General features: G+C 43.1%; 1 protein-coding gene across 1 annotated transcript in view; it reads left to right on the top strand.

The window, feature by feature from the left end:
• The window catches only part of DHX16 (DEAH-box helicase 16), an 81,534-nt gene that overhangs the window by 16,060 nt on the left and 44,785 nt on the right, over positions 1-20,689 (top strand). The window contains exons 7-11 of the mRNA XM_082264357.1: positions 3,522-3,716; positions 6,747-6,857; positions 7,413-7,528; positions 7,921-8,131; positions 13,991-14,089. Of these exons, the coding sequence (XP_082120483.1) occupies positions 3,522-3,716; positions 6,747-6,857; positions 7,413-7,528; positions 7,921-8,131; positions 13,991-14,089 (732 nt within the window). The remainder of the gene's footprint in view (positions 1-3,521; positions 3,717-6,746; positions 6,858-7,412; positions 7,529-7,920; positions 8,132-13,990; positions 14,090-20,689) is intronic.

Genomic DNA, 20,689 nt, shown 5'->3' with positions numbered 1-20,689 from the left:
GTAGGGCGTTTTATTTTTTTTTATCGTTGTTAGAATTATATAGGATTTATATGGCGCCAACAGTTTGCGCAGAGCTTTACAATCTAGAGTGGGGGACTTTACAATTACAATACAGTTTATTACAGTAAGAATAGAAGGACTCTGCTCATGGAGCTTACAGTCTAAAGGGAAAGGGAGGTGGTACAAAAGGTAATAGCTTTGGGGATGATCTGATGGAGGTGACTCGGGTATAGTTCTTGGGTGGAGGTGGGGTAGGCTTCCCTGACTAGGTACGTTTTTTTTTTTTTTTTTTTTCAGGGATTGCCTAAAGGTGGACAGGGTATAGGGGGCCGATAGGGCTTATTGGGGCAGGGAGTTCTAGAGGATGGGAGAGGCTCTGGAGCAGTCCTGGAGGTGAGCGTGGGAGGCAGTACCGAGAGCTAGAGGTCTTGGGAGGAGCGGAGAGAACGATTTGGACAATATCTGCAGATAAGGCTATTGATGTAACTGGGGGACGATGTTGTGGATGGGCCTATGTGATAGGGAAAAAAAAATAAATTAAGTAAAATTTAAAAAAAAAAATAATAATTTTAGCCCACCTCCACATATACACGTATGAACGTAAATGCATCAGGGGTGCCTAATCATGAAAATGCTGATTGCAATACACAAGTTTCGTATCACAAGCTGTTTGCTCTGGGCGCAGAGAGGGAACGAGTAGCACCGGCGAGAGACCTGAGAAGAGGAGACTCGGGGTTGTTCTGTGAAATACCACTGCACAGAGCAGGTGATGTATGACAAACAAAACAACTTGCCTTTAATTTCACTTTAATTAATTATTAATGACTACAGACCTGCAATAATTTGTCTTTCTTGACTTCTGTATACTTTCTTTGGGTTTATGACTGAAAGTACTGAAGCCATAAGGTCAGTACTGTATTACAGCTAGGCAACTATTGTTGTTTTAGTAAAAGATCCGCAGTGGAAGCCTTCATATTATTTTTGGGAAAGGCTTACTTAAAATTGACTGGGTGACCTAATAGATGGCTGTCCTATGACCTTGCTGTGTGTTTGCCTGTCTAGCTAAAACCCTACATTTTCTCCTGTTTTTGTTTTCTATATGACCTTGACAATGTTTCATATATGACCTTGACAATGTTTCACTCTTTCATTTTTTGGGGGGATAGGGAGCACAGCATAAAATAAGCTTTACTCTAAATTATGGATCGACCGATTATCGGCAAAGCCGATATATCGAGGGCCGATATGCACTTTTCCCGATATATCGGAATCGGCCCCGGAGGTTAACAATATTGCTGATATTTTGGGAAAGATCTTGTACCGGAGTGATGCCTGCAGCTAGAGGCATCGCCCCGGTAACAGCATCCATAGCCGACAGTCGGCTGTCTTGTAATGACAACCGATGCAGCTGTCATTACAGTCCCACCGGGAGATCTGGGCAACCAGCCTGCACGGCCGCCGAAGACCTGATCAAAGCCACATTCGGCTCTGGGTCTCCTTGCAAAAACCCGGAAGTGATGTCATGAGTGACTTCACTTCTGGATACTGTCTGGCGCCAGATTAAAAATAAATGACTGCATTCAAGATAGCCAAACATGGCGTTTTAAATGCTTTTAGACCCCCAGATCTCTCCACAAAAGTACCTGTGAAAAAAATAAAAATGTAATTGTAATTAAAATTTCAGAGGTGGGCGGTTATAGTTAAGCATTGGCTTCTGGAGTGCATTGGTTGGTTGTGTTTGTGTTGGATGTCTGCATGTCAAACCTTTGCTTAGCGTTCTGTGGAGCTAGAAGGGTTTGTGTTGCTGCAGTATCAATTCAAACAAAGCCATTTAACAGTAGAAAAGCGTGTAATATCTCAAAAGTAAGAAATATGTGAGGCCCAATTTTTAAAAAAAATAATCATTTATTCAAAGTGAAACCACAGAACTTTCAGAATTTTTAAAATTTCTTTACTTTTATTTAGACCTTGGGTTAGCGCCAAATCAATATTTTATTTGTGTTTTTTTAAAGAGTATGTAAACTCTAAGCTATAATTTGTACCTCTAGGTAAGCCTAAAATAAGGCTTATCTATAGGTACTGTAAATATCTCCTAAACGTGTACCGTTTAGGAGATATTTCCATTGCATGCAGCCGATGACATCATCGGCGCATGCGCTCTGAAGGAACAGCCACCCGTTCCTTCAGAAACCTGTGCCGTGAATGACGGCTCCCCTGCGCATATGCGGGAGTGACGTCATCGCGGCTTTGGCCTGTCACACAGCTGAAGCCTGTGGACCCGGAAAGAAAAAGGAAATGAACGCTGCCTCTAATGATTACATCGCATTGCTGGAGAGCTTCGTTTTCAGGTAAGTTTCACATAATGTACTAGTATGCAATGCATTCTAGTACATTATACCTTTACTTTGCAGGTCCAAAAAAAAAAAAAAAGCAACCAGTGGTTTACAACTGCTTTAACTTGACTTGTGTACTAAAATCTGTATTTTGGAATGAGTTGTCTATAGGGTACCAAGAAAGTCCATGTATGTTTTGTTTTTTTTTTTTTTCTTCAATTGGATCCACTATTTTTGGAAAGCCTACCTTTTATCCGCACATAAACTTTAATAGCATCCCAGTCTTAGTCCGTAGGGTTTAATATTGGGTTGGCCCACTATTTGCAGCTATAACAGCTTCAACTCTTGTGGGAAGGCTGTCCACAAGGTTTAGGAGTGTGTCTATGGGAATGTTTGATCAATCTTCCAGAAGCGCATTTGTGAGGTCAGGCACTAATTAATCCCAAAGGTGTTCTATTGGGTTGAGGTCAGGACTCTGTGCAGGCCAGTCAAGTTCCTCCACCCCAAACTCCCTTATCCATGTCTTTATGGACCTTGCTTTGTGCACTTGTGCGCAGTCATGTTGGAACAGGAAGGGGCTATCCCCAAACTGTTCCCACAAAGTTGGGAGCATGAAATTGTCCAAAATGTCTTGGTATTTTCCCTGAAACTAAGGGGCCTAGCCCAACCCCTGAAAAACAACCCCACACCACCCTCCACCAAATGAATTGGACCAGTGCACAAAGCAAGGTCCATAAAGACATAGATGAGCGAGTTTGGGATGGAAGAACTTGACTGGCCTGCACAGAGTCCTGATTTCAACCCGATAGAACACCTTTGGGATTAATTGGAGCGGAGAATGCGCTTTGTGGAAGAATAGTCAAACATTGCCATAGACACACTCCATAACCTTGTGGACAGCCTTCCCAGAAGAACTGAAGCTGTTAAAGCTGCGAAAGGTGGGCCAACTCAATATTGAACCCTACGGACTAAGACTATGATTCCATTAAAGTTCATGTGCGTGTAAAGGCAGGCGTCCCAATACTTTTTGTAAAATAGTGTGCCTTTTACTTCAGAATGTCATTAAATAACATTTACCAGTCCCAACACAAATTGCCGTGTTTATATGGTCTTAGGTTTCACATCTATCTTAGGGCAAATTTGAACTCTTAGGTTAAGGCATATATATTTTTCTTTCTAAATTGTCAGGAAGATGAAAATGAAAAAGCACTCTCCGAGCTGGAAAAAAAGAAATTGTCCATGCAAGAGGTGCGCCGCAGCCTTCCTGTCTTCCCGTACCGAGAAGATCTTCTCAAAGCCATCGCTGAGCATCAAATCCTCATTATTGAAGGGGAGACTGGATCTGGCAAGACAACCCAGATCCCACAGTATCTGCATGAGGAAGTGAGTTGTCCATGCTTCAAATTCTGTTCTTATTGCATGCTTTTTTTGTGCAGATTAAATTGTGGGTCTTTACTATTCGATATATAACCTATTGTGTAAAGGCTTAATTAAGACTTGATGTTTTGGGGCACACCCCCTCCCCCCACCCCCCTTAACCACTTAAGCCCCGGAGGATTTGGCTGCTAAACGACCAGGGGGTATTTTGCGATTCGGCACTGCGTTACTTTAACGGACAATTGCGCGGTCGTGCGACGCTGTACCTAAACGAATTTGGCGTCTTTTTTTCCCACAAACAGAGCTTTCTTTTGGTGGTATTTGATCACCTGTGTGATTTTTTGATCATGCGCTATTAACAAAAAAAGAGCGTAAATTTTGCAAAAATAGCAATATTTTTCAAATTTTTTATATGAAATTCCCCCCCAAAAAAATGTAAAAATCAAAATTTTTTTAAAATTTTCGGCCAATTTGTTTTATGCTACCTATGTTTGGTAAAAAAAAATCGCAAAAAGCGTATTTTGATTGGTTTGCGCAAAAGTTATCGCGATTACTAACAAATGGAAAGATTTTTGTCATTTTTGTTGTTTTTTTTTTTGCGGTACTGCGACATTGCGGCGGACAGATCGAACCCTTGACTGACATTTTTGACACTTTTGGGGTTACCAGTGACATTTCTACAGTAATCAGTGCTATACATATGCACTGTTACTGTAAAAATACACTGGCAGTGAAGGGGTTAACTTTTTTTTGAAAGGGAGGGGCTATGTGTGTCCCTAGGGGCGTGCTTTCTACTGTGATTGGCTGTGGCTTCAGCTGTATGAACGGTGATCAACGGTTCTACATAGTAGAACCGTATGATCATCAATCATACAGAGGGGAGAATGACAGGCAGCTTGTTTACACAAGCCGCCTGACTTTCTCCCTCTCCCCCGCCGATCGCAGAGTGACCGGCGGACATCGGGTCCGCCGGTCACACGCGCGGGGGGGTCCGTGACTCACAAGCAAGCGACGTAGACCTACGTCAGTTTGCCTGTGAGGGGCTGACCGCCGACGTAGATAGTCGTGCGGCGGTCGGCAAGTGGTTAAGCCACAAAGACAAGACCAGATTGGAATGTACACATGCTGTGGCAAAAACAACCCCTCTGTTGCATTTAGCAACCAGTACTGCTGCTGAACACTACCCATTGAAGTTGAGTGGCAGCACCACAATTGCAGGCCAGAAAAACCCCCAAAAATTCACACAGGTATTCAGGGGGCAGCGGTAATGTGTCCTAAAAACCTGTCAGTGGCAATTGCATTTCTCTGTGAAAACTGATCGACCACAGATTGCTTTTAAAAGATTGATACAGGTATAAACAAACCCTTAAAGTGTACTGACTAGATCTGATATATTTCCAAGATGGCAGTAGTGCTGAAAAGCTAAAGCTTGTGGTGCCTGCAAGTATGTTTATTATTATTCAGTCATGATTAAGCCTCAGCCTGTCTTGGTGCTAGTCTCGCCCCCTTTAATTTAACGGTTAAACAGTTTGTATAGCTAAAACAAAGTTCTCGGGATTTGCATTCACCATAAGATCCTGCACTTTAGCTTTATTGTTGCTTTTTTAGGCCAGGGCAGGTTTACTTTAACTACTTCTGTACCACCTGCCCGCAATGTACTGCGGATGTTTGGTCCGTAGAGGCACAGCTGCCTGTTTCCAGGTTTAGGTGCGCGCATGCGTACCCCCCACCCCCCCCCCCCCCCCCCGCCAACACCTGCTATCATTGTACATGGCCGGAGACTGTCTGCAGGTCCCAGCCAGTGATTCATGGCCAGGACCTGCTGATCGGCTGTATCCAATTACTGCCCACTATCCAATTGATAATCCAACACAGGGCTCTGTACTGAGGGAACAATTTTTCTGTTTTGTCTCCTTGTAAAGCAAGTAAAAAGCAGTGCACATTTCACTAAGGAACCCTTGTTAAGCACACATTTAAACTCTTGATTGCCAAGATGTTAAGCCAGTGGTTCTTAACCTTGTTGAAGGGACTGAACCCCACCAGTTTCATATGCGCATTCACCGAACCCTTCTTAATTGGAAAAATAAAATATGATTTTTTCAAATTCAAAACATAGGTATATATTTAGGTATATATTTATACATAGGTGCACAAAATGAACAAAACCATTAAGAACAAAACCATTAAAACATGATTTTCACACAAAAACATAATAATGAATACAGTATTTACTGCAAATCAGTGTGACTTCTGCTGTTGTCTTTCAGAGACCAGCTCAGAAATGACCTCCGCCGAACCCGCGAGACTGACTCACCGAACCCCTGGGGTTCGATCCACTGTGTTAAGCCCTTCCTGTCATTAGTACAGTGACTGTGTATAGTATTATCACTGTATTGGTGTCAGTGGCAGCTAGTTCCCACTCAGTGTCATATTTGCCGCTGCACTATCGCAGTCCCATTCTATGTTACTTATCACCTCCGTAACTAGTATAAAAAAAAAATTCCAGTATATATCCCATAGTTTGTAGACACTACTATACCTGTCATGCAAACCAAGCAATATACACTTATTGGGATTTTTTTTTTTTTTTTTAACCAATTTTTTTTTTAACCAAAGACACGTAGCAGAATACATTTTGGGCAAAATCTATGAATAAATTAGATTTTTTTTTAATGGATGTGGATGTTTTATAGCAGAAAGTAATTTTTTATTTATTTATTTTTCTTTAATTTTTTGCTTTTACATTTTTTCAGTCTTTTTTTTTTTTTTTCATTTATTTAATAAAAAATAAAAAAAAACAAAGATGATCAAAAGAACGCTCTATTTGTATTAAAAATAAAAAAATGTATACATTTCGTTTGGGTACAGCGTTTGTATAACTGCGCAATTACCAGTTACAATAACACAGTGCTAAATAGCAAAAAAATGGCCTGGTAATGAAGGGGGTAAAACCTTCTGGAGATAGGGTAATTAAAGAGATTCATGCAGTTAAGGGCAATATTTAGTGCTTCTGTTTTTCTCATCTGTCCTGTGTAGGGTTACACACAAAATGGAATGAAAATCGGATGCACGCAGCCTCGAAGAGTAGCAGCCATGAGTGTGGCAGCTCGTGTGTCACAGGAGATGTCCGTTAAACTGGGCAATGAGGTAATAAAGCTGTCGGTGATAACTGTAGTTTGTTTTTTTGTATGTTGTTGTCATTTTTTTGTTTGTCCTTTTCTATTTCTGATATTCTTTTGGAGACACAACATAGTGCTGTGTAGATGCTAATAAAAAAAGTGTAGTAAAGCAAATCTAAACCCAAAAACACAAATGTATATTGAAGCTTTCCAGTTTTTAAGTGTGGTGATTGCAAGAGTTAACCTTTTTTTTTTTTCTTTTTCTTTTTCTTTTCATCCTGTGATCTTGTCAGGAACACCCTTCCTGTCCTAGGGTGGCAATATTTACTCTCTGTACTGTGTATATTGTGGATCAGCCTTGCACCCTAGGCATCTCGCTTCTAAACTTGCACAACTAAACAACTCCTCCCCCTCTCCTCATCTCCATGATATAGGGGGAAAAGTTCTGTAGTCCACAGAGGGTACTGGGTACAGCTGATAATAGTGCTTGAGATTTCATTGCGGCAAAGGCAGCACCTACAATAGGCTCACTGGATCTTCGTATCCTCTCTAATTCTTTCCTCCTCTACCCTCCCCATTCCAGGTGGGATACAGCATTAGATTTGAGGACTGTACATCTGAGCGCACTGTGTTGAAGTATATGACCGACGGGATGTTGCTGCGTGAATTCCTCACTGAACCAGACTTGGCTGGTTACAGGTATGATGTACTGATCTCGATTTAAAGAAACTCCCACTACTAAGCAAAAGTTTTGCCCACCTTCTTCCACTGGTAATCATGATTAAGGCAAACTCCAAGAAATATTACAACTGCCATTGTTTTGCCATTGCTGAGCTCCTTTTGAAGATGCTGTTTGTCTAACTATTACGCTAGCCTTTTGGCTTCACAATTTTTTATGAGCCATTGATCTGTAATCAATATGCATCTCCGAAAAAGTCCAAAGTCCTTATGTCAGGGGCACAGTATATTCAGGCATGAAGATCTGCATAGTAGCCACACAAGCTAGCATTAGCAGAATGACAGCCTCCATGATTCTTTCAGGAACTTTCTTGTAATCCAAGTAATTTGTATATGGCATGTTTTTTTTTCAGTGTAGTAATTATAGATGAAGCCCATGAGCGGACCCTTCACACAGACGTGCTGTTTGGCCTCATTAAGGACATTGCCCGTTTCCGACCAGATCTCAAGGTCCTAGTCTCGAGTGCCACTCTGAACACAGAGCGATTTTCTTCTTTCTTTGACGATGCACCAGTTTTCCGAATTCCTGGACGTCGGTACCCTGTGGATATCTACTACACCAAGGTAGGCTGCTTAGATGCTGAGGGCAAATGTTTCACGAGGACAGTGGCTGAGTAGCAGAGTTATAGAGATTCCCTTCTGAAAAAGTATCTAAACCCCCGTTCACACCTGTGTGATTTGTCATGTGATTTGACAGTTCCAAATCGCATTACAAGTTCTACCCCATTGTCTGCAATTGAATCGTTCATGAATTGCAGCAACTTTGAAAAAAGTTCTTGCACTACTGTTTGTTGATTTAATTGCCACTTGTATAGACTTCTGTTGTGTAACGTTGCAAGCTGCAGTGAAATCGGCACTGCAAATTGCACTGATGTGCGGCTTTGAAATTGCGCTAAATTAGCTTAATAGGGGGCTTAATCAAAAACATAGAGTAACAAATTGTTAGGATTACTGTTAATTTTGTGTGAATTTTTTTTTTCTTTTTTTTTGCTGGGGAGATTTATTGCCACAGTCCACAACAGGAAGCAAGAAGAAATCTTTCTGTCCTTCTAATGTGAGGCAAACTTTCCACTAAGACTGGAAAGAATGTATCTATTAGAAGGATCTCCCCCTCTTCCTGACAACTGTACAGTTTGACAGAGAGGGTTCACCTCCGAGCAGAGACAAAGGCACCAAAAAAGTGTATTGTATATACTTTAGAATATTGTGCTTTATACTTTATATAAAATCCCCCAAAACATTCATGTTTTAGGCCTGGTTCACACTGGTGCGACATACGCTCCTACTTTGGGAGCATGTCGTAGGATGTGTACAAATCAATTCTTCCCTATGAGAGCTGTCTTAACTGATCTGACACAAGTAAAGTCTTGCACAGTTTAGGAGATATTCAGAATGCACGCAGCCGATGAGGTCATCGGCTCATGCGCTCTTAAGGTCCGGCTTACCGTGCCAGACCTTCAGAGCCGGTGCCGCAAACAGGCGGCTCCCGCGTGCATGCATGGGAGTGACGTCATCACGGCTCTGGCCACTTTCCGTGTTGGGGCCCGCGAACCCAGAAGAAACACCAGGGAAGATGTCAGCCGTGTCACGGAAGATGTCGCTGGTGAGCGGGCGCCGCTGGAAGGGTTCGTTCTAAGGTAAGTAATAAGCTATTATGTGATGCATACTAGCTCGTTATGCCTTTGTCCTACAGGTTTTTTTTTTTTGTTTTTTTCGAGGGTTTACAATCTCTTTAACCCTTAGCAAGCCTAAACCCGCATCCTGAACCAAAATCTTAAGAAGCATATTCCCAGGTAGGACAAATCATTTAGTATTCAGTTAATATTTCCTGTTTATGATCAAATTGCATGATTGTATCTTTTTGTTTTCATATTTGGGTTATAAAAAAGCCCTAAATGTTGAACTAACTGGAACAGAGAGCAAAAAAGCAACCAATAGGTGAAAGCTATGATTAGTATCATGTGGCAGGTTGCATCTTTCATGCATATGCTGTTGTACGTGGTATAGTAAGTGCATATCTACAGTGGGTACGGAAAGTATTCAGACCCCCTTAAATTTTTCACTCTTTGTTATATTGCAGCCATTTGCTAAAATCATTTAGGTTCATTCTTCTTCCTCATGAATGTACACATAGCACCCCATACTGACAGAAAAACACAGAATTGTTGACATTGTTGCAGATTTATTAAAAAAGAAAAACTGAAATATCACATGGTCCTAAGTATTCAGACCCTTTGCTCAGTATTTAGTAGAAGCCCCCTTTTGATCTAATACAGCCAGGAGTCTTTTTGGGAAAGATGCAACAAGTCTTTCACACCTGGATTTGGGGATCCTCTGCCATTCCTCCTTGCAGATCCTCTCCAGTTCTGTCAGGTTGGATGGTAAACGTTGGTGGACAGCCATTTTTAGGTCTCTCCAGAGATGCTCAATTGGGTTTAAGTCAGGGCTCTGGCTGGGCCATTCAAGAACAGTCACGGAGTTGTTGTGAAGCCACTCCTTCGTTATTTTAGCTGTGTGCTTAGGGTCATTGTCTTGTTGGAAGGTAAACCTTCGGCCCAGTCTGAGGTCCAGAGCACTCTGGAGAAGGTTTTTGTCCAGGATATCCCTGTACTTGGCCGCATTCATCTTTCCCTCAATTGCAACCAGTCGTCCTGTCCCTGCAGCTGAAAAACACACCCACAGCATGATGCTGCCACCACCATGCTTCACTGTTGGGACTGTATTGGACAGGTGATGAGCAGTGCCTGGTTTTCTCCACACATACCGCTTAGAATTAAGGCCAAAAAGTTCTATTTTGGTCTCATCAGACCAGAGAATCTTATTTCTCACCATCTTGGAGTCCTTCAGGTGTTTTTTAGCAAACTCCATGCGGGCTTTCATGTGTCTTACACTGAGGAGAGGCTTCCGTCGGGCCACTCTGCCATAAAGCCCCGACTGGTGGATGGCTGCAGTGATGGTTGACTTTCTACAACTTTCTCCCATCTCCTGACTGCATCTCTGGAGCTCAGCCACAGTGATCTTTGGGTTCTTCTTTACCTCTCTCACCAAGGCTCTTCTCCCCCGATAGCTCAGTTTGGCCGGACGGCCAGCTCTAGGAAGGGTTCTGGTCGTCCCAAACGTCTTCCATTTGAGGATTATGGAGGCCACTGTGCTCTTAGGAACCTTAAGTGCAGCAGAAATCTTTTTGTAACCTTGGCCAGATCTGTGACTTGCCACAATTCTGTCTCTGAGCTCTTCAGGCAGTTCCTTTGACCTCATGATTCTCATTTGCTCTGACATGCATTGTGATCTGGAAGGTCTTATATAGACAGGTGTGTGGCTTTCCTAATCAAGTCCAATCAGTATAATCAAACACAGCTGGACTCAAATGAAGGTGTAGAACCATCTCAAGGATGATCAGAAGAAATGGAAAGCACCTGAGTTAAATATATGAGTGTCACAGCAAAGGGTCTGAATACTTAGGACCATGTGATATTTAAGTTTTTCTTTTTTAATAAATCTGCAACAATGTCAACAATTCTGTGTTTTTCTGTCAGTATGGGGTGCTATGTGTACATTCATGAGGAAGAAGAATGAACTTAAATGATTTTAGCAAATGGCTGCAATATAACAAAGAGTGAAAAATTTAAGGGGGTCTGAATACTTTCCGTACCCACTGTATATATACTGGAGATCAAAATTTGAAAAAAAAATGTATGAACTGTTGACTTTTTTTCAGAAATAATGTAATCTTCATTGCTTAGCAAATGATGGATTTTTTGTTTCAATTTGATCACTGTGTTTTCTACAAACTAGAGAATAGCAATGACTGTAGCTCGGACAAAGATTACAACTAAAAATTCTAATGCTTACAACAATCAGCAATTAGTAGGAAGTGTACAGGCCCTCGCTTTTAATGACTTCAGCACATCTGCGGCCACAGGACACCACTAGTCTCTCGCACTGCTCTGGTGTAATTTTGTTCCACTCTTCTTCCAGTCTCTTCCACAGTTCGGTGACTGTAGTGGGCTTCTTGGCCATAACTTTGTCACCAAAGATTTTTCCAGAGGTTTTCTATTGGGTTTAGATCAGGACTTTGGGCTGGCTATTTCATTGTTTCAATGTTTTCAGCTTCAAGGAACTGCTCTACCCGTTTTGCTGTGTGATAAGGGGCATTGTGGTGCATGAAAATTGCTAGCTGATTGGGTGACGAAGACAGGGAAGGAATCGCATGTTATCGAAGAAGGTTGTAATAAACATTTGCATTCACTCTGCCATGTAGCTGTATAACAGGCCCAACTCCTGCTGCTGAAAAGATCCCCCAAACCAGGACGCTTCCCCCTCCACCTTTTCACTGACTTATTTACACACTTTGGGTTCAGTCTTTCCACAGTTTGATGAAGAACATAATGTTTCCCATCGGAACCAAATTAAACTTGCTTTCATAACTAAAGTGAACTTTGGACCAGTTCTCCTCTGTCCACAAAACATGCTCCTCAGCAAAGGATAGTGTAGCCTTTTGATTCTTTCTGCTAATGAGCGGTTTGGTCATTGCAGAGTGGGCTTTCAATCCAAATTCTCTTAAATGGCGAGACACTGTATGACGAGACAGGTCCTTGCTCTGTTCAGCGCTGAACTGGCGAGCAATCGCAGCTGCAGTGTTGCACCGATTGCCCATTGAGATTCTCCGCATTATCCTGTCCTCTCTTGCATTCGTTTTTCGTGGACGACCAGCCTTCTTGGTGGACTTGAATGAGTTTGTGACATTGTAAAGATGCAATATTCTAGAAATCACAGATTTAGATCGACAAACATACCTAGTTATGTATAAAAGGGTCATCCCTTTGGCCTTCATCTGGACAACCTGCTGCCGGAGGGTTCATTAGCTTTGGAACGGCTCACAATCTTGCAGTCAGTTAAAACTGGAAAGTTAGGCTGCCAGTTAAACAGGGCTTATCAGATATTTAAAGAAAATGGCACAATGTGCCAGATTAACACCAATAAATGGGAGGTATTTGAAAGTGTTCTTTTATTTTGATCAATGTTCTTTTTCAAATCTTTTTGAAGTTTTTTATTCTGTGCTTCAAAATATATGTAACTCATGAAATGTGCCTAACAAAACTGCTCTATTACTCCTGTTTATATAATTTCAAATAGGATTAAACAGTGACCTTAAAATTTAGGAAATCGGTTGTTCTCTAATTTGGATTTCCAGTGTATAGTACTGTACAAACATTTTAGGAAGGTGTGAAAAAAAGCTGTAAATGAATCCGTTTAGAAATAGAAATGTTAATAGTTTATTTTTATGAATTACAAAATGGAAAGTAAATGAACAGAAGAAAAATTCAAATCAAATCAATATTTGGTATGACTACCCTTTGTCTTCAAAATTGTATCAATTCTTCTAGGAACACCTGCATACAGTTTTTGAAGGAACTTTGCAGGTAGGTTGTTCCAAACATCAAATTTTGACTCCTCAGTACAGAGCACATGATGCCATTTTTCTGCACCCCAGTTCTTATTTTTTCGTGCATAGGATGAAGAAACAAGGCTAAGTGACTTAACTATACACGAAAACATAGGAACTAGGGTGCAGAAAAATGGCAGCAGGTGCTCTGGACTGATGAGTCAAAATGTGAAAAATCTGGCTGTAGCAGGGGGCAGCTTGTTTACGAAGGGCTGGAGAATTGTTCAATAATAAATATCTGCAGGCAACCGTGAAGCAAGGTGGAGGTTCCTTGGCTTGTTTGGGGCTGCATTTCTGCAAATGGAGTTGGCGATTTGGTCAGAATTAATGGTGTCCTCAAGGCTGAGAAATACAGGCAAATACTTATCCATCATGCCATACCATCAGGGAGGTGTGTGACTGACCCCAAATTTATTCTGCAGCAGGACAACGATCCCAAATATACAGCGAATGTCAAAAACAGGTACCCGCTTCCCCCTGAGCACCAGAGGGAGGGGGAGGAAGCAGATGAGTGGAAGCTCCACTTTTGGGTTGAACTCAGTTCTTAAAGCAATCTCTAGCGTAAAGAAGAACAAGGAATCCTGGAATCAACGGTTTGGCCCTCACAGAGTCGTGATCTCAACATCGAGTCTGTCTGGTATTACATGAAGAGACAGATGGATTTGAGGTTCCTTCAAAAACTATGTGCAAGTGTACCTAGAAGAATTGATGCTGTTTTGAAGGCAAAGGGTGGACACATCAAATATTGATTTGATTTGGATTTCTTTTCTGTTCAATTATTTTTCATTTTGTCAATTGTTAAAAATAAACTATTAACCCTTCTATTTCTGAAAGCATTCTTATTTTACAGCATTTTTTCTCACCTGCCTAAGGCTTTTTCACAGTACTGTATGTACTGGTTTCAGGTCTCAGCAGTTTGTAGAAGTGTCATAACAGTGCTAAATATGCTGATTTTCACAAAAAACTCTATCCTGCAGGCTCCGGAGGCTGATTACCTAGAGGCATGTGTTGTGTCCGTCCTACAGATTCATGTTACGCAGCCATTCGGAGACATATTGGTGTTCTTGACAGGGCAGGTGGGTACATATATATTCTTCACTGTGGTGAGTGTTATAACTACACTGAACAAAATTATAAATGCAACACTTGTTTTTGCCCCCATTTTTCATGAGCTGAACTAAAAGATCTAAGACTTTTCTTTCTATGTACACAAAAAGCCTATTTCTCTATCGTCCATTGACAGACGCAGCTCCTATGCTTCCTATACCATTGGGTTATGCTGCCCCCTACATGAGTAGTACTAGGCAGGAAAAAAACAGTTTACCACGCCAGGGGGGCTGTCCCTATAGGCATAACCCCACACACCCTGCTCCAGCATACCAGTTTGTTTCTGCCTAGTGAAGGAGTAGGACCTAGGTTTCCTGCTGGGACTTCTTTTAAAGAATATTTAGTTTTATTTTCTTTACTCACTTCTGCTAGTTAGTGTTCAGGGGGATCCTCCTGGTGAACTACAAGCGATAGCCGGCTGAGGTTTCGCACTGGATAATCTAGATCCTTAAGGTCTCCCAGCCTGGCCTACGAGCATGAGCAGGTTATAGTCCCGCACCATGGTATGGTGAGTAAATGCAACCCTCCCATATCTCTTAGTGGTCTTTTGGGACGTGGGCCCACTCCTGGGGATGATAGGACTGGTGGTTCCTAAAAGATCCCCCTGGCCTGTCAGGATGCCCTGTGCCATGCCCCCGGCCCCCTGCGCTTATTGCGGTTTCGACCTGGGGGGGCACTATTGCTGTGGCGCCAGGCGCCCTGGGGGGGGGTAAAAATGGTACCTTTTCCTGCTGGGTCTTGTTGTAGATCGTCTGTGGCCTCCGATTTGGGGTCCCCTGCCCGCATGGCATGCCGTGGGGGCCGCCATCTTTGGTGTGGGCATAGGAAAATTTCTCCCTATTGACTTGCATGGTGCAGGCATTTTCCCCGTGCTTCCCATAGACTTGCATTGGCGGCCATTTTTGTGTAGCTCTATGGAGCTACACAGGCAGCGTGACCTTTCACATTCTATCCAGGCTGATTTCGTATTTTGTGACTTTCACTTTCCTGCTGCACAGATCGGCTCTGGAGGGTTCTCAGAGAGGGGGTAAAGTACTGGAGTCTCTGTGGGCATATCCCTGCGCACTCTATCTGTATATATTTAAGGGGGACTCCGCATAGCGCAGTGATCGGCAGTGGGGACCGCGCTCAGCGCTCTTAAAGAGACAGTACACCTGTTTACGTTTGAACTAATTATGAAGTCCCAGGCAGTGGTTTCACCCTCAAACCCCCTTAGTGCGACTACCGGACCTTCCGGATCGCAGTTGCTGGCCGCGATTTCATCAGCACTGGAAAGCCTGGTGACTTTGATTTTGTGATGGAAAAGGTTTATAGCCGAAAACGGCCGCTGCCTTCACCGTCTTCAGTGGGGACCTCTTATTCAGAGACTGATATGGTCGCCACGGACGCCCCCCCCCCCCCCCCTCCTTGAGGGATCGCTGTCCTCGAAATCAGATGGTGAAGAGGACCTGTCCTCTTCAGCTGCAGCGTGGGAATGCGCTTTGGTGGAAGCCCTGATTGTTTCAATAAGGGAAACCTTGAAAATGGCAGGTGAGCCCACACCGGCAGGGACAAATCGTACGATCTGGTATCATATGGGAAAAAATGTTCGTACATGTTCAAACAGATAATATCAGATGAATGTCATGATCAGCTCCAGAAATCTCTGTACGAACGATCTGATTATCGTACGATCGTTTCAAAACCGTTGTTTCTCCTCTCACCTTCCAAGACAGCAACACATGAGAGATGAGAGGCTCCACCCTACAGCAAACACAATCAGTTAACAGCTGTTAAAAGGCCCCACCCTTCCCCCTTGTCCCTCAGTATTGATTGTGTTTCTCCCACAGCGAAACATTTTGTTTGTTTTTTTTTTTTCTCTGACAAGAAGACCTAAGAGAGTCGGATTGGTACCCCTGTGAGGCAGGTTTAGGAACGCCGGTGAGGGCCGCACTTTACCTGCACGCCTCGAGCTTCTCACAGTGTAGTGGTCCCTCCGCTTTGGTGCTCTACTCAGCAGCTCGGGCCGCCTCCTGTCCTCCCCTGCATACAGTGGGCGCCATGCTGTGAAGGGCCGGCCAAACAGCAGCATCGATGAGGGGAGGACTCGGCGCGCTCCAAGCCTCGTTCTGAAACAGGAACTTCTGGTTTGAACAGGGAAGAGGCGGAGCATGCGCAGCGCGACCCAGAACTGGGAATTAAGCGTGGAGGAGACGCTGGACCTGCATGGCAGTGGGAAAGTGACAGGCTCTTCAGCTGCTAGGAGCCAGAAGGCTTCTAAGAGCGTGAAGCCTGTCTGGACCCACCTCATGGAGAAGGAGGATGGAAAGACAGAACAGGTGGCTGCAGCCAAGAGCAAATCAGGGCCCGGTAAGTGTTTTTTTCCCTTTTGAGGAGGAGGTGGAGAAATTCCTAAAGAGTCCTAAATTGTATGCCTCCCTGTCACAGGTGACTGAAAGATCTGACCTCTCCTTTGAGGATACAGCGAGTATCAAAGATGCCATGGACCGTAAGTCAGAGTCCCTGCTAAAGAAAGCATGGGACGCCAATTTATCCACTATGGCCCCAGCGCTGGCTGCAACCTGCATTGCCTGGATTGCAGACTTCTGGATAGAAAGACTTACTAAGTACCTTTCAAAGGGAAGTAAGTCTTAGGAAGTGCTAGATTCCCTTTCAGTTATAGGGAAAACTGTCGCCTACTTGACTGATGCTACAGTCGAGTCGGTTAAAGCCTCAGCTAAAACTGACGTGCTTATTAATTCAGCTAGGAGGGCCATTTGGGTTAAAGCTTGGGAAGGCAGTTTTACTTCAAAAGAAAGACCACACAGCTTCACCTTTGAAGGGTCCTTGCTGTTTGGCCCAGGCTTGGATAAAGTTTTGTCCAGATCCTCTGAGAAAGAGGGAAAGGTATAGGAAATTTACCAAAGAACCAAAAAACCAACAAACAACCAAAATAGAGCCTGATAAGTGGAGTTTTGGTAGAGGTAGGCAAAGAAGTAATTTGCTCTTCCACTATCCAGGTTCAAGCACTAAAGATACAAAGTGACACCGAGTCAAACTGTGGGGGGGGGGGGGGGGGGGCAGACTCATTTAATTTCCCAGTGGGAGGAAATCTCAGTCCATAAATTCCTCAACTCATTCAAGTGGGCTACTGCCTAGAATTCTCGACCAAACCCCGACAAGAAACTTTCTTAACACATTCTCCCAAGGACAAATTAACCACTCGCCGACCAGCCACCGTAGTTATACATTTTTTGGGGAATGTTATATAGCAGAAAGTGAAAAACATTGTTTTTTTTTTACAGAATTGTCGCTCTTTGTTTAGCGCAAAAAAAAAAAAAAATTGCATCGGTGATCATATACCACCAAAAGAAAGCTCTATTTGTGGGGAAAAAAGGACATCAATTTTATTTGGGTACAGCATTGTACGACCGCACAATTGTCCGTTAAAGTAATGCAGTGCAGAATTGCAAAAAATGGCCTGGTCATTAAGAGGGAAAATGTTCCAGTCCAAGAGTGTTTAAAAAAAAGAGAGCCCTTTTAAATGGGATCCAGGAACTGGCAGAGCAGCAAGTGGTAGTTCTGGTGCCAGAAAGTCAGCTTTACCAAGGCTTTTACTCACATGTGTTTGTGGTACCAAACCCTCGGGGAAATACCACCTTACCATAAACCTTAGAAACTTAAGCAAGTTCCTAGAGTACAAAAGGTTTTCCATGGAGGGTATTTATTCAGTACGCAAAAACCTGTTCAAAAATGTGTTTATGACTACTCTGGATCTCAGGAATGCCTACTTGCATGTTCAGATTCATCCGGAACACCAGGCTTTCCTAAGGTTTACGGTGGTAACCCAGAATGGGGTCTCTCATTGGCAGTTCAGGGCACTCCCCTTTTGGTCTAGCGGCCAGTCCAAGAATTTTCACAAAGATCCTGGCAGAGGCGGTGGCTTATCTTCATCTCCAGGAAAAAAGGCGCTAATTCCTTACCTGGACGATCTACTGATCTTTGGTCTGTCAGCAATCCAGGTGAGATCAAACACCCAGAAGGTGTCAACAGTCCTGCAAACGCTAGGCTGGTTGGTCAGCATGGAAAAGTCCTCCCTGGAGCCAGCTCAGTTTCAGACCTATTTAGGTTACCTGATAGACTCGCGGGTACAAAAATGTTTTCTTCCAAGGGAAAAGGTAGAGAAAGTAGTCTAATTGTTAAGAGGGCTGATAGGGTCCACCTCGTGCTCCAGGAGAGAGATCCTGAGAGTTCTGGGGTTTATGTCAGCCAGCATCCCAGCAGTGGCTTGGGTGCAACTACACTCAAGAGACCTTCAATTCTTCTACCTTTCCTCTTGGGACAAAGATGGACACTGTGACATTGATGGACATTGTAGCCCACAGAATTTACATTAAGCACTCAGGTGCAGCTCAGAGTATATTCTTGGCATGCATTGGTGCCAAGAGGAGTTAACTCTCATGCACAGCAGTTATTTCCTTCTGGGCTTGCTAATCAAGATGGCAAAAGTCACTGAATCAATGAAAGGAGTAAAGAATTTGGTGAAGGCGAGAAGCTCTCATCCCTAGAGATGGGTAGATAAATATAGCACAGTGTAATTCTCCTTCATTTTTTTTTTGTGTGGCCGCCATTACTTTTCAGCACTGCCTTAACCTTCTTGGGCATGGAGTTCACCAGAACTTCACAGGTTGCCACTGGAGTCCTCTTACACTCCTTTATGAACCATGTAACAAAGGTCAGAAATATTGGTTTCTTTCGTTTTTTATTTTGTTTTATAAAAATTGACAGTCCCTAACAGAGGTGCAGTGTGTAACAGTCAGCTTATCTGCATAATTTGGTTTGCAGGTTCCTGTGTCCCTACAGGGGGTAGGGCATGTGGCTGTACTCAGTAAGAAGCGCATAAATTATTGTATCCTGCTTGAGGATAGAGCCAGACAGCACAGCACCGAGGAGGTGTGTAGCTGAATTTAAAGTACCATAGATAACAAAGAAGGGGGACAGACTGTACAGTGTTGGACAGAGGAGTTAATGGCTGTAAGACCCCTGAGGAGACTGGAAAATGCATGGATTTGCTGAGACAGACTTTGCGTTCTGCACTGCTGGGACTTTACTCTCTGCTCTTCCTTCAACTGCGGCAACCATGAACGCCAACATGTACTGTGACATACTGAAGCAGAGCATGATCCCCTCCTTTTGGAGACTGGGCTTCAGGGCAAAATTACAACATGATGACCCCAAACACACCTCCAAGACTATCACTGCCTTGCTAAAGAAGCTGAGGGTGAAGGTGATGGACTGGCCAAGCATGTCTCTAGACCTAAACCCTATTGAGCATCTGTGGGGCATCCTCAAATGGAAGGCGGAGGAGCGCAAGGTCTCTAACATCCATCAGCTCCGTGATGTCATCATAAAGGAGTGTAAGAGGACTCCAGTGGCAACCTGTGAAGTTCTGGTGAACTCCATGCCCAAGAGGGTTAAGGCAGTACTGAAAAGTAATGGCGGCCACACAAAAAAAAAATTGACACTGTGCCCAATTTGGACTTTTTCACTTAGGGGTGTACTCACTTTTGTTGCCATCGGTTTAGACATTAATAGCTGTGTGTTGAGTTATTTTGAGGGGACAGCAAATTTACACTGTTATACAAACTGTACACTCACTACTTTACATTGTAGCAAAGTGTCATTTCTTCAGTGTTTTCATATGAAAAGATATAATAAAATGTTACAAACATGTGAGGGGCGTACTCACCAAAAGACTAGAAACGTTAAAAGGTCATATAAATCTATAAAGAAGAGCAGAAAATGGATTGGATAGAAAAAAAAATTAGGGAAATCTTTTTTACTTTTTGGTAACTAAAAAGGAAACCTTACAGAAGAATGGGGTTGTGAGCCTCAGGTTTGTTTGGACTTTCTGTGGGCGCTCCAATTATATTGGCATTCTGTGTAACTGGCCGTCATTAGTGAAAGTAGGTCTGGGCAAGTAAAAAAAATAAAAAAAGTATTCATTAAATCTTTGCAGTACTTGCACATTTCCCATGTGTTTTTGCCTTAAAATGCTACAGAACATTACCTGTTCTATCAAAAATCCAGTGATCTCCTTACTTCCTGTAATGAGCAGAGAATGCTGCCTCTGCTGCACTAAAATCCTAAGCAGTGCTTTTTTGCCCTTCCCAGGTCTCTCCTGATGGGGTTATAGGACACCTACCCCTGAAGGGTAGAACTCGGCCGGACTGACAAGACTGCTTGGGATTTCAGTGCCACAGAAGCAACATGTCAGCTCACTACAGGAAGTCATGGAATTTCTGGCAGGATCAACAAGTATTTTTATGTAGTAAAACACTAAGGTTCCATTCACACCTAGGCGATTTACAAAATGGACTATACTAACATTTGCTATTTAGGCTCCATTCGCATCTAGGCGATTTGAATCGTGAGCGGAATCACAGCGATTTCGTCCGGCGATTCCAAATTGCCGCAAAACGTGGGATGCGTTTGCGATGCCATTACTTCTTAATGGCACCCCAATCGCGGTGCAATTTTGCCACGCGATAAATTGTGCTGCAATCACGGCAAATTGCAATGCGGTCGCC

This window comes from Pelophylax lessonae (assembly GCF_965119305.1).
Source record: "Pelophylax lessonae genome assembly, chromosome: 7".
In the NCBI taxonomy this organism is placed as follows: domain Eukaryota; kingdom Metazoa; phylum Chordata; class Amphibia; order Anura; family Ranidae; genus Pelophylax; species Pelophylax lessonae.
This window is presented reverse-complemented; position numbering and strand designations above follow the sequence as displayed.